The 14385-nt window shown below is 38.5% G+C and overlaps 1 protein-coding gene across 1 annotated transcript in view; it reads left to right on the top strand.

Annotated features, from left to right (window-relative positions):
• The window catches only part of AUG3 (HAUS augmin-like complex subunit), a 254323-nt gene that overhangs the window by 105364 nt on the left and 134574 nt on the right, over window positions 1–14385 (top strand). Inside the window, exons 6-7 of the mRNA XM_089826625.1 lie at window positions 8284–8387; window positions 8580–8664. Of these exons, the coding sequence (XP_089682751.1) occupies window positions 8284–8387; window positions 8580–8664 (189 nt within the window). The remainder of the gene's footprint in view (window positions 1–8283; window positions 8388–8579; window positions 8665–14385) is intronic.

Raw genomic sequence — 14385 nt, 5'->3', positions numbered from 1 at the left:
CAAGAAATGTGGAAAATATTATGAATTCTGCTATCATTTGGCAAGTCCATCTCATAAGCAACTTCTCCAACCCTCCGAGTAATGCGATAGGGACCATAAAATTTGGGTTGAAGTTTTTTGGAGCTAGTCTTCTTCAAGGAGCTCTGCCTGTAAGGTTGGAGACAAAGGTAAAATATGCCACTTAACTCGAAACTCCGCTCTGTCCTATGGCGATCAATATATATCTTTTGCTGATTTTGAGCTTGTAGAATGTTCTCCTAAAGAGATCTGAAAATGTCTTATTGATTCTGTATCCAAACTCTAACTAGCGGTGCTTTGCTGTCCTGCAAAGCCAGATCTACGAACGACACAGGTTCGTTGCCATAGAGAGCTCAAAATGGTGACATCCGGATAAACATGTGGTAGGAGTTGTAGCAGTACTCCCCTAGATATAACCATTTAACCCAAGCTCTCTGTTGCCTCGCTACATAGTTTCAGAGATTACCCTCCACCCATTTGTTTACTATCTCAGTCTGCCCATTTGTTTGTGGGTGGTAACCCGTACTGGGTGTCAAATTTGTACCTGCCAATTTGAATAGTTCCTGCCAAATTGTGCTGAGAAATTTGCTATCTTTGTCACTCACAATGGTTTGAGGGAGACCATGTAGGCGAAAAACTTCTTGAAAAAATAACTCGACTACTTGAGAGGTTGACCAATTTGTTGCTATAACCAAAACGTGAGCGAACTTAGTCAATCTGTCTACTACCACGAAATGGAATCTTAGCCCTACACTCTTGGTAATCCTGTAATGAAGTCCATAGAGATACTCTCCCATTTCCATGCTGGAATAGGAAGAGGCTATAATATTTCGGGCAAAAACTCGTGCTCCAACTTGTTTTGCTGACAAGTTTGGCATTCTTTGATATGCTGAAGGACATCATCCTTGAGGTCCTTCCATGAAAACCTTTCTCTAACTTGCCTATAGGTTTTGAAGAAACCTAGGTGTTCGGCTGATGGTTCTCTTCATAATTTTTCCCTTGAGCTTAGGGTTTGGTACAAGATAGATCCTATGCTTATAAAAAATCACATCATCAATTACCTTGTATCTGCTGTCTTGGAGCTACCCATCCACGATCTGACAAGCTTGAGTATTCTTAGAGTACTCAACCAGTAACTGGGACTTCCAATTTGCTGATATCTTGGAAATTATACAACTCTCTATTACTAAAGGTCTCTTGGAAAGCGCATCAACAACTATATTGTTCTTACCTTTGACATAGTCGATGTCAAAATCATAGCCTTGAATCTTGCTGACCCACTTTTGTTGTCTTTCATTGAGATCCTTTTGTTCTAAGAAGTATCTTAAGCTGTTGTGGTATGTCTTAACAATGAATTTGCCACCCACTATGTACTGTCAAAACATGGTCAAAACATGCATAATGGCTACTATTTCTTTGTCATAGGTGGAGTACAATCTCTTACTGTCCTTGAGCTTCCGACTCTCATAGGCTATCGGATGTCTATCTTGAATCAGAACCGTGCCAATTCCGTTCCTTGAACCATCACACTCTAAGACAAAAGGACGAGAGAAGTTGGGAAGTGCTAAAACTGGGAATGTGCTCATCACCTTCTCGAGCTTATCAAAGGTCACCTTTGCATCATTTGTCCACCTGAATGCCCTTTTCTGTGTGAGATTGGTGAGGGGAGTTGTTGTCTGAGAGAAGCCTCTAGTGAACCCCCTGTAATAAGAGCAAAGACTGAGGAAGCCTCTCAAATCTGACATGTTCCTCAGAGGTGGCCAATCTAGGATCGCTTGTATCTTTTGCTGGTGTACCTTTACCCCATTTGCACTAATCATGTGTCGAAGGTAAAGAATCTCATTTAATCCGAACTCACACTTCGACTCCTTCGCAAACAATGAGTACTCCTCGATTATGCTAAGTACCTCATCTAAGTGTTGTAAATGCTCCTCCCATGTCCTGTTGAAAGCCAGGATATCATAAAAAAATACCAACATGGTCTTGCGCAACTGTTCTCTAAAAATATGGTTCATACATGATTGAAATTTGGCCGGTTCATTGGTGAGCCCAAATGGCATAACCAAGAACTCATAGCGTCCATAGTGACATCAAAAAGATGTCTTATGCACATCCTCCTTACGAACTCATTTCTGATGGTATCCAGACCTAAGATCTATGTTTGAGAAATAGACTGCCTCATGTAATTCATCTAGTCACTCATCAATGCGAGGAATAGGGCACCTGTTCTTAATGGTCCTCTTCTTGAGAGCACAGTAATCAATACACATGCGAAGAGTGCCATCCTTCTTCTTAACCAAAACTATTGAAGAAGCAAAGGGGCTGGAGCTAGGTTTGATGTGTTCTATGTCCAAGAGTTTCTTAATTGTCCTTTCTATTTACTCTTTATAGTGCTTGGGATGACGATAAGGAGTGGTAATGACGGGTTTGGCGTCCTCCTCCAACTCAATGATATGCTCAAACTCTCTATCTGGGGGAATACACGGGGGTATGTCCTCAAAACCCTCTTGCTTATCAAGCATCGACTAAATGTCAACATGAAGCTGTTGTCTTGACCCTAATGTAGCCTTAGAGGAAATGAAACAGTGTGCTGCCCACTCCATGTCATCATGCCTCATAATAGCCTCCATCTTGTGAGTTGAAATCAACCTAGGTTGACTCTTTGGCATGGCCTCAAGAATCACCTATTGATGATCATATAAGAATTCCAACGGCATCTTATCATAATCAACTAAGTACCTGTCAATAGTTTGCAACCACTGTCTTCCCAACATGGCATCTAATCCACCCAAATCAACAACATAAAAATCTATCTCTAGAAAAAAGTCATCAAAGTGAATTAATAGTCCTGGCACTTTCCCTGTACACCTCAATCTGTCGCCTCCTGCCACTCTAACTTGAAACTCGGGTATTTCATCGATCTGTAACTTTCTATTTGAAAGACAATGCGTGCTTATGAAGTTATGTGATGCACCTATATCTAAAAGACACACAATACACTGCGCTCTAACTATACCCTTCAAACAAAAGGTGTGTCCAGTGAGATCGCTAGAAAAGGGAAGCTATGATAGGAGACTGTTTTGGAGTGGATTTCTTCTTCGTCTCTTTAGGAGGCTGCTCCTCATTTTCTTCCTCATCACTGCCATCAACATTGCTGCCCCCCTGCTGATAATGTATTTTACCTTTGCCAAGGCATTTGTGATTCGGTGTCCATGGCTCCCTATAAGTGAAGCATAGCTTCTTCCACCTGAGTTCATTCTGTGTCTCAAAGTCCAATTAAGGAGGGGTAGTCTTTTGCTGGTTCTTGTTCTTCTGGAATTAAGTAGACCCCATATAAGGTTTCTTAGGAGGTTGTAGTATCGAAGAAGGTGAATCTAAATCATGTGCGATCTTAATAGCATCATCCAAAGTGTTTGGTTTAAAGACCTTGACCAAACCTCTAAATCTATCCTATAAGCCCTCAGTGAACAACACTACCTTAGGCTATTCTGTCATATCCGGAACCATGACTGAGATCTACTGAAACTCATCAATGAAGTCATCTAGAGATCCATCGTGTCGCAACTGCGCCAAATCCTTGAAGTAGACCTCAATGTGTGTCAAAATGGGTGACTAACTTAGAGCTGAAAATCTCAGAAGATGTAATGAGACCATGATCTTGGTTGACTAGCCCATGATGCCACCAATCATGTACTGCTCCCTCTAAATGCATTATGGCGAATCTAATGGCTTATGTCTCCGGCATGGGCTTAAGTGTCAGTTAGGTGTGTAGGTTGTGAATCTAATCTCTAGCGGTTGTCTTACTACTGCCATCAAAAATAGGGAGGGGTAACTTGTTCATGGCGTGCTTCAAGTCCCTATTTTGTGCCCTAGGCCTCCTGTTTTGCTGTGGTCTTTCTGTCTTGGTTTTTTGTTTCATGTATTGAGCAAAGGTCAAGTTCTGTATAATCTAATCAGGGAACAGATCCCATTCATTGTACATAGCCATAACATTATCTGGAAGTAAGCCTGCTGTTATGGGTTGTGCTACGTCCTCCTCAACATTATTCTCAGCAAAAATGAGCATCAATGGCTTTTTAGTGTTCTGTGTGGGGGTCTTATCAGGTCGGGGTGATCCTGCCACACTACCACCTCCATTCTGATGACTCTATGCTCAACTGTGAGTCAGGGCTAGCTGCTACATAGCACATGTAAGCTGCTGAAGTGCAGTAGCAATGTTATCCTATCCATCTCTAATAGCCCCGCAAGGTTTCTCTCACTTCTGTTCCTGTTCATTCCCCTTGTCCCATTTGAATGATCTATACTTATTCAACCTGTAAGCTTCACCCAAAGGTTAGTTCCTCATCAATTGCATATTTGTCCTCAATGTCAATCTGATCTGAAGATCCTACCTGTACAGGTCGGATGTGACTAAATTAATAAGGTTTCCTGTTCATGCCTCTCTGACATTGTGCCTGTTTAAACCAGCCCACAACATAATAAGTTATGCAAAAGTTGGTAGGTCTTGTGGTGCTGATACCACTGTAATATCCAGACCCGAAGAACAAAGGAAGTGGCTGATCACATGCCAAATAATGGTGGAGAGTGGAGCTAACAGTATAAACATTGGCTATGATAATTTAAAGAATCACAGAAAAAAATTTCTCAAGATATATCGAATTAGGCATTAGACTTCTTCATGCAATTTATCGATGTGCGCTTGTAACCAAACATATTTGTAACTATACACGTTAATACTAGGAAATTGAATAGTGTATATATAACTGCAGTAAAATTGAATATAAGACCACAATATCTTGGAATCTAGATTTTGTACGTGAGGAATCTTGCTGATCGTGTGACTCCTTTCTGACGTCTCGTATTCCTTTTGCCCTTACACCACAACTCAACCCTCTTGATTGGGCGTGCTCATTCCCTCAGCTGATATGTATCTTTATATACCATTGCAAAGGCCTCTAATCGCACTCCTCAATCAGTCACCCATCAACATACGGCTTGGTTTCAATGCCCGTGTGGGATAGAGAGTCAGTGGCTCTAGTAGTCGCTATCACGTGCCTCTCTCAGCAAATTAATATATCCGCGTTGAGGGAAGATGACTGTTTGCTTTTAGTGGAGATCTCGACCCAAAACGGGTATGGATAAACAAATATGTAAACTCCCAGTGCTGCCTAGTTGATCTTGTGATTTTTGTTATCACTTTGTACTGCTACAACAGTGGATACAATCTTCCTTGACGTCTTAGTGATTCAGACTTCCTTGACGTCTTAGTGATTCAGACTAAATGCTTGCTGATCGTTGGTGTCTAATGTATGGCGATAACAACTAATGTGATTACCTTCTAGTTATAATTCAAGACTTTGAAATGCTTAGTAAGGCTAGCAGTCTTACTTCTGAAAATGGAATCGATTGACCCTTATTTCTTTTGCCAACTTCTTGCCAGATTCTGAACATAACTTCAATGAGATGTTGAGGCTACGTCCAACTTCTCAACCAACTGAGGTGTTTCGTCCTCAGAGTAACTAGTCACCTTTAAGCAACCCTTTTCATTTGCATAATAGTATATTTCATGGTGTGAATCCCAATGTAGCTCCTTGCTTTTATAACCTCAATATGAGGGGAAATACAAACAACTAGGCAATGTGGGATAAATACCAATTTTGTCTATTAGTCACTTAAGTTACTTTTGTTATAAAATGACTTTAAATCATAAAGTAACTTGATAAATCAACATTATAAAATAAAGTGACTTAACCATAGGAAGCTCCACAAATTAAATATCTTCCCAACAAAACCAAATAGAATCCTGTGACTGGCTGGCATCCTCAAAATAAATGTTGTTAGCCTATCCGGATGCAAAGATAGACCAACAAGGCACCAGAAGGCCTAGTGCGGAGAAGGGGACATTATAGTCTTTTCCTATAGAGTATAACCAACATTTGTGATTTTCTCCATCCCTTAAAATTTCTTCATGGAATTTTTCTGAACCCATGAACTTGATCTTTCTTGCTTTTCCTTAGATATTTCCTTAATTTCCTCTTGATTTTGACTTGAGTTTGCGGGTTGATGGCCTGACCAGAATCCTTCCTTCTCACTTGTGTCCTCAGGCTTGAGTCATCTCCTTGTAGTATCCACTTGAATGCCTTTATCATCACCTTGCCCTCTAGCTTCCTTCTCATTGGCGTGACGATGGAGGGTATGTGCACCAACAATGCTTTGATTCTCCGAGATTTCCCAAGAATGTATTTCAATTCAACCCTTCTCCTTAAATTTACCTTGCGAAACAAAGGAGGAAAGCATTAAACTTGTGAGAAAATCTTGAAAATAAAATCTGATCAATATTCATTCCAATTTAAAAAAAACCAAGTTGAAAAGTAGAGGCAAATTTTAATCATACGACAATCTGAAACCATTTTTTATTATTGTTTTTATTTTTATTTCTATTTTTCGTCATTTTTTTTGATTTTTTTTTTGAAGAGAGTTAAGATGGTTTTGACGATTAACAAAGGATGATAGTTGGCTTGTGAAATTTCAGAAGATCCGAAATTTCCACCGAAGTGAAGATTTAGGAAATCTGAAATTTGTATTGAAAGGGAGATCTGAAATTTGCACTAAGACTTGGTGTTCTTAAAGTTTGTTCATTCCAATGCTCCCTGGCGATTCCTTGCTCTACTCTTGATCATGATTTTGCCTTCTGCCATAAATTGATCTATTGATGCCTCAGAGAATGGTAAAACTTGGGAGAGTCAATTGTGGGGAAATTTCAGAAGATGCGAAATTTCTACCATTGGAAAATTCTGAAATTGCAAAATTTCCGCCAAAGGGAAAATCCATTGAAAAAATGAATAATTACTTCTTCTCATCATTCTAAAATTGCAATGCTTGTGTTGCCACCAAATAGAGGCCCAAGTCTAGAGAGTTTTTGGAGAAATAAGGAGGGGGAAGATTTCGGAGGATTCAAAATTTTCACCAAAAGTGGAGGTTTTGAAAGATCCTAAAGGGGGAGGTCTCTGAAGATTTGAAATTTCCATGAAGTGGGCGATTTCAGAAGATCCAAAATTTCCACCAAACGTTGGATATCTCACAAAGTTCATCCCCTTTTTCAACATAGAAATCAATCTTTCCCAAACCAAAAAATTTCACTTTCCACTTGGACTTAGACCACAAAAATTCCCCTAAGTGGCATTAAAATACTTGCACAAGCATGAGATGAAAACTTGCTTCTGAACAAGCCAAAATTGTTCAAACCTACCCTAGACTTGGAGACTTGGAAAAAAAGAAGCTGCCAACCAAAATTGCCTAAGACAAAGACTCCTACTATGTAAAGCAAAAAGTGGGGGTCTCCATTTGCAATGGGGTGATGGTGTGAAAACCACACAACAGGTCCTTCTTGAGTTTTCATTGCAAACCTACCTTAGACTTGGAGATTTGAAAAAAAAGGCTGCCAACCAAAATTGCCTAAGACAAAGACTCCTTCTAGCTAAAGCAAAAAGTGGGGGTCCTCATTTGCAATGGGGCGTTGGTGTTAAAACCACAGAATTGGTCCTTCCTAAGTTTTTATTTCAAACAAACCATTAGAGGAGACAAAATCTTGAAAATCGCTTCGCACCGTCATAACACATCTCCTACCTTACTGGTTCTCATTCAGGGCTAGCATTGCATTGAAATCCCCTCCTACCAAAATTTCATCCTTATTTCTGTTCATCAACTCTGCAATCTCTCACCACACTATTTGATTTTCGATGTGCCTTGTCCAAGCTCACAGGCGAACCAGATGCATACCCGATCCCAAGTCAAACTGGACCAGTACCAGGTGTTATGGGTAGACAAACCTAACTTCCTAGTAAATATGAAATATTTTTTTCTGATTCTTTTAAATCCTAGGATTATATAAATATTTTTTGCAAGCTGTTCTGGATTCAATTTGTGTGAATATATTTTGATCAATGTTTCAAATCACACTCCATGGTCCATAATCATCTTATGCTCTCTATCAGTATCATCCTCTGATGGATCACGGAGTTTGATCGGAAGCATCGATACAAAAATATTCACGCAATTAAATCCATAAACAACTTGCAGATGATCTCAGGGATTGTGGAAATCTTCTTTCTCTTATATAAATATTGTAAATTGCTCTTGGAAAACTGCTTTTCTAAGTAATTTGAGTTTTATTGTGATTTTTGAAATGCTGTAAGATCTCATTTGATGGTTCTTATTCTTAGTGGATTGTTATAAAGACATTGAATAATTTCCTGTTATTTGCAGAGGAGGGCATATACCTATCATATGCTGATTTTCATCCTTATACTATGCAAGATTTGGCCTGCACTAAGGAGCTAAATCAGTGGTTTGTTAAACAATTTGACGTGGTAAATCTCACATGGGTTATTTTGGTTCTTTCTTTAAGATTTTGCCCCAAATATAATATTGTGATTGTTGTTTTAATGCAGTTTGAATTAGTTGTCTGCTGCAGTTTTGTTTTTTGTTGCTGTCTTTTCAAAATTCTATTTTAAAGGCGTTATTGTAATCTTATTGGATACATCCATTGCTTGAAATACTAGGGTCCATCACGCCTTGTTGCAGAAGAAGGTAAATCCAAGTGCTCATGGGTGAGTCTTGATGATGTTACAAATTGCTTCATCCGAGGTATGTAAGATTCTTCATCATATAATTTTGCGTTATGAACTTTCGGATAGGATGCTACAGAATAAATATTTGTTATCCTCTTACATGCCTATGGTTGCAACAGAAATAAATCTACTGTCGTAGTCTGATTGATATTGTTGGCTATTCACAAATAAATGTGTTTTAGATATTATTAATTTTTAGGTTAAATTGGTCTTGCAAAGATTTTTAGCTAAAGATACCAACAACATAGATGACCATTGGTAACAAGGATTCATTTATCGCTTGCGAATGTAATACAACAATATTGGGCTTGTAACATGACTGTAGATGGAAACTTTTTTATGGTTACAATGCTAGTCATAGGGTTCGCCGAACTTTGTGTATGAAGTTCAAAGTTCGACGAACTGTCATAAAATACAAAAATTAGGTCATGTTCGGCATTAATTCGTAATTTTGTATGGATCAAAATTAATGTGTTTTTCATCTTTAAGAATCACAAAACATCCATTGTAAATTGGATTTGATGCTTATCTGGGCCTATTTGAGAAGCACAAACATTGCGTATGGTTTTAGTTTAACTGGAATAAACTTTTTGGGACAACCAGTTCGTGGCAGCTCTTCCAACTTGCTCTTATCCAGAATGTCTGGGTTATCACATATATTTTTTGTGTTTGGGAGTGGAGATGCTAATGGGTTTTAGCGGCAGAAATGGTAGTTGCGTAAGTTGTTGGATTTGAGAAAAATCCAAGATGTTAGTTGCACTAGGTCTTTATCTTTTTGTTAAATAAAGCTGAGTTTTTGCCAGAAAATTGTCAATTTTTTAGCAGAAAAACTCACAGATTGAGGGAATAAATCAAATATTAGTTTGACTTTATAGCATAAGTCAACAAAATTAATCTTTTAGAAATTGAATTAGAAAATCGTTCTTATATATGGAATAATAGGATGTTGAGTTCTAGTCATATTGTAGAGAAGCTTGATAGATTGTTATTTGATGGGGATGTAACAACATTTTGATTTGGTCTCAAGGCTTCCATATGACATTGCCCTGTCTCAAATCATTATTTGGTGTAGTTGATGGTGATCGAAGATAAGAAACCTTTGAATACTATGTTTAAATTTGTAAACATGAAGATTGTAGAACAAAAACATTTCGGGTTCAAAATTGTTTTGCTTTGTGGCAAAATTGAAATGAGCCAATAAAAATCATTTGAAATGGAACAAAGGTAATTTTACGAGGTTCTTTCCACAAAGAGGAACTTAGAACAAGCAATGGATTCTTTGAACAAGCAAGTTGTTCAACAAAGGATAAATAAATAGATCTTTGAGAGAAAAGGATCTATTGAAAGATTCTGAGGTCTTGGCTACAGTAGGAAGAAAAATTTTGAGAGATAAGTCAAGACACACATAGCTTGTAGAAGGAGATAAGATAATAATATTAATGTCCAACTGAAGACCACCAAAAGGTCTATGGGACTGGAGGATTATAACAAGAATGCTGACAACAGCAAGAGCACCAAATAGTGTCGGAAACAAAAGTGAACAACAAAACAGAGAAGAAGAAAAGAAACAAAGAGAGGCCAAGACGAAGACTAGGAGTCCTTTCTAGGTAGAAAGAAATCAATCATAGAAGGATACGCTTACGGATGGATAGAAGCTTTGAGCTGTCTCTGTGAGCTCATAGATGAGTGCCGCTGATGCAAGTAGCCGGTAAAGGGTTTGATAGAATTGGAATGATCGAAAGAATTGGTAGAACTAGACGACCTTTTCACACTAGGCAAAGGGGATAAGGGTGTGAAAAAGGCAGTAATGAGTTGAGTAGAAGTTTTCCGGTGAGGAAGTAGTGATTGTAATATACTATCACGGAGTATGGTGGCCTCCTGAAGATAGAGTGCAAGACACCACTGGTCACAGTAACTGAAGAGATTAGAAAGAGAAAAGCAATCCTGGTATAGAAAGAAAAATCTCCCTCTGATCTCATAATAGATAGGGCAACAAAAAATAAAGTGAGTCTCTTTCTCGATCTCATCTAAAGTACACAGATTGCTCTCCATTATTAATATGATGGTCAGTCTAAGCCCGAAGATGGTGATAACCAACTTTGAAGGACCCTAGGGAGACACATAGGGCGTGAGACCACCGTTGAGAAAGGTAGCTAGGACGAACAATAATCCCATCAAAGATTTCCAAAAAGTGCTCCGCATAGAAGGACGTCCTCGGATGTAAGCCACCAGGTGGGTTAGTTCAGGTAGTGGTAATGTACTGTCTATAAATATCAAGTCTGACATGCTCATTTAACTCCTACCATGAGGGGAGGAGATGAGTAGGGGCATTCAGTGAGAACTAGTACAGTGGTAGGTGGTCAATATCAATCCCAATCAATCTCAGCAAAGAAGAAGCCTGTGCATACCAACAACAAGCTCGAGAACAAGAATCAGAACTCGCAGTAGCAATAAAAGAACAATATGCCAAGTAGGAGTACCTATCACATTCACCAACTGAATCCGTAAAACCACGTAGACGATGAAGGAAGAAAATCAGATAAAAAATGGCCGCAAGACTAAAGGGATAAGCACCAAACTCAGGAAGAAAGATACTATGAGGTGTCAACCTGTGGCATCTAATGATGTGCCGTAAGAGCAAAGTTTGAACCCGCTTGATCGAGGCCCAATCAAAACTAAGGAGAGATGGGCCCAAACCATAGATCCATAAAGAACCATTAGCTGAATAGGGGACTCCAAGAGGGATAACTTGGACGAGGTATCTTGAAAGTGATGTCTAAGACACTATTTTTCAAGTATAGCAAGAGAACCCATACCCTTATTAACTTTGGGCTGAATCGCCAATCTCATATTGAACTGAGGTTCCGAAAACTTCACTCCTAGATACGTACAAGAGGAAGTGATCTCAATCTCCAGTCCCTAGAAAAAGAAGTGAAGATGAGAAGTCTTTAAGCAATTAAAGATCATAACCCGAGTCTTACTTAGGTTAGCCACAAGCTGTTGCTGATCACAAAAGAAAGCGTAGCCATCAAGGAGCCTCTGTAAACTCTTTGGAGAAGAAACAAGAAGAACCATATCATCCGCAAAAAGAAGAATGGAGATCAAAACTTGGTGTAAGTAGCAACCCTCACCTGAGAGCAATGACTTGAAAAGGAAGTCGTCAAGCTCATCAATATAGAGATCGAACAAAGTAGGGAAGAGAGGACACCCCTGCTTGACCCTAGTGGTGCTATGGATCGGATCAGAGAAACCATCAGGGGTCCTGAATCTACCTACCACAGTCTCATATAATCTCATAATAGCAGTAAGTTACATCTTAGAAATCCCAATCTCCCGAAGCCTCTCAAAAAGAGCCCCCCTAGGAACAAAATCAAAAACCTTGCAGAAATCAACAAAGTAGTACTAAACTTTTTCCGATCTGTGTCTAGCCTCCTCAATAATAGGTCGTAAAGTGAAAATGTGATCCATGGTCTGATACTTGACTTAGAAACCAGCTTGCCGTCTAGCCCTACAACCTTTCTTGTTAAGTTCACTAGATAACATAACATTAAGGGCTGTCGCATAAAGTTTGGCAAACATGTGCCCAATCATGATGGTTTTGTTATTCTTAGAATCAGAGACAGAACCGGTCTTGTGAATAGGATAAATTAGATGCCTGGAGCAAGAAAACATTGAACCATTGGTTCATGGGGCATGTATTACGGTGTTTGTTGCAGAGGGGAAGTGAAGGATGGTGAGGTATGGAAAGGATGGCAGACTTCTGAATGGCCAACGCAAGCAAGTCAAACATGGAGGCGGTCTCGCAAGAGTCAGAATAATACGCAGGGTTGAGGAGTTTCGAAAGATAAGAGGAAAAGAGACTAAAATTGCGAATATTTTGAGAATGTTCCTAGGCAAAGGAGAAATGTGAATAGGATTGTCAAATTAAGTAAAGCAGATGACTCCTTCATTGAAGAATAAGTGGAAATTGCTAAGGAATCTCCTGCTTTCATATCATATTAAACAATTAGGATATCTCATATGGAGGAGTCTATAGGCATCACTTGCTCATACTCCTAGCTTAACATTAGAAGGTCAGATAAAAATGTTCAGAGAAAAATTCAAAATGAAGAGTTTACAATTGAAGCAACTACTCGATATTTGGCATGAGTGTATGAGAGATGTTGGCATATTTTGTGGAACAAGCTGGTTGAAGCCCTAGTTTTCACTAGGAACTCAAAAAGATTTCTAAAGGGGATCAAAACACATTGTAATGCCTCCATTTTTTTCAGGCTCTCGGGATTAGCCTATCATGTGACCCTCGTAGGCTAATGAGGATGAACAAAGGGTCTCTTTCAGTGGGCATCTACTTTAGGATTCAGTATCCTATGGTTTGGCTTTTGTTTGGTGTCATTCGGACTTCATTTGCTCTAGTTTTGCCATGTTTACTATTTATAGTAAGTATGATATTGATCGAGTAGGACCCTTTCTATTTTTGGAAAGTGCATTTGGTCACATGGGGAAATAATAGGTGTGACTCCTATTTCAGACGACATATTAAAAGGATAAGTATTTTGGGAGTTATTATTATTTTGGTGGCCAAATTATTAAATGGCTTATTATAAAGTTATAATTTAACTTTTATAATTTCACTTAAGTTGAAGGTTGAGTCATCATGGGAAGGGGCCATTTATTTAATTAATTCATGGAAGCCTAAGCCAAGGTATTAATTTAAAGTATTGGAGTAAATGAATTATTAAAAAGAAAAGTATATCTTTTTATCCCACATTGGTAAGAATTGTGTTTGAGCTCTCACAAGAAAGAATAAAAAGGGACAAGAGAGCTCATTCTAAGATATCCATTGTTCATTTGATGAAAATTTATTAAGTTTCTTGGCTGTGAGAAATGGATAGGGTTTGAGGACTGATTCCTCTCTTGGCAATTTGAATCATCACTGATTGATGATGAATTTTGCAAACTGAATTCTCAGAATACTATTCTGATTCTGTGGATGCAAATTTGGTGCTGTTGTATACCAAATTTGAAGAGAACTATTAAATTGCTTGCCTCTTTGTTGGGAACTCAAGGTGCCACCAAGCTACAGGTTCCTTTGGATATCTCATGCATTTTTCATATCATTTAGATGCATATTAGAAGGTATGGTTGTAGGTGAAAGTTTGTATCGGATTTAAGCATTATTCTTGCAGATGTAAGCCAAGAGTCTTGGCATCTTTTCATTGTCATCATTATAGGAAAGATAGCATTACAAATTAAGTGTCATCCTTTGGGAGTTATATATTATTGTAATGATCATTTGAATATTGTATGAGGATGTATGCCAATTGTATGACGAAAAGTCACTTGGCTGTAGGTGGTTAGTTTGATGTTAGAATTCATTATTATGCATAGAAAGGATATAAAAGACTTGCATAAGCATCCTAGGTGTTTGATAGAATCATTTAGAAGTGAACTTCAAAGCAATACTTGCAATCACAAGTGCTGTTATAAGTTATTAGAGCAAACTGAAATTTATATCAGTCATATGACCCTTGTATGCAAAGTGTTTGATGAAATTCTTTGAGGCCTTATCAGCATTTTGAGATCAGATTTGAGCAGGGTCATCACACACATTTATCACCAATCCTTAAAAGGGAGAAAACCATAAGCTTGGATGAGTTCAAATCCATATCTGTAATGAATCCCAACCGGTTCTAACTTGAATTCTAGTGGTTTGACATTTTTTCAAACACTTCTCATG

Source organism: Cupressus sempervirens, chromosome 4 (genome assembly GCF_028749045.1).
Source record: "Cupressus sempervirens isolate cs-2001-9-10 chromosome 4, ASM2874904v1, whole genome shotgun sequence".
Taxonomy (NCBI): domain Eukaryota; kingdom Viridiplantae; phylum Streptophyta; class Pinopsida; order Cupressales; family Cupressaceae; genus Cupressus; species Cupressus sempervirens.
This window is presented reverse-complemented; position numbering and strand designations above follow the sequence as displayed.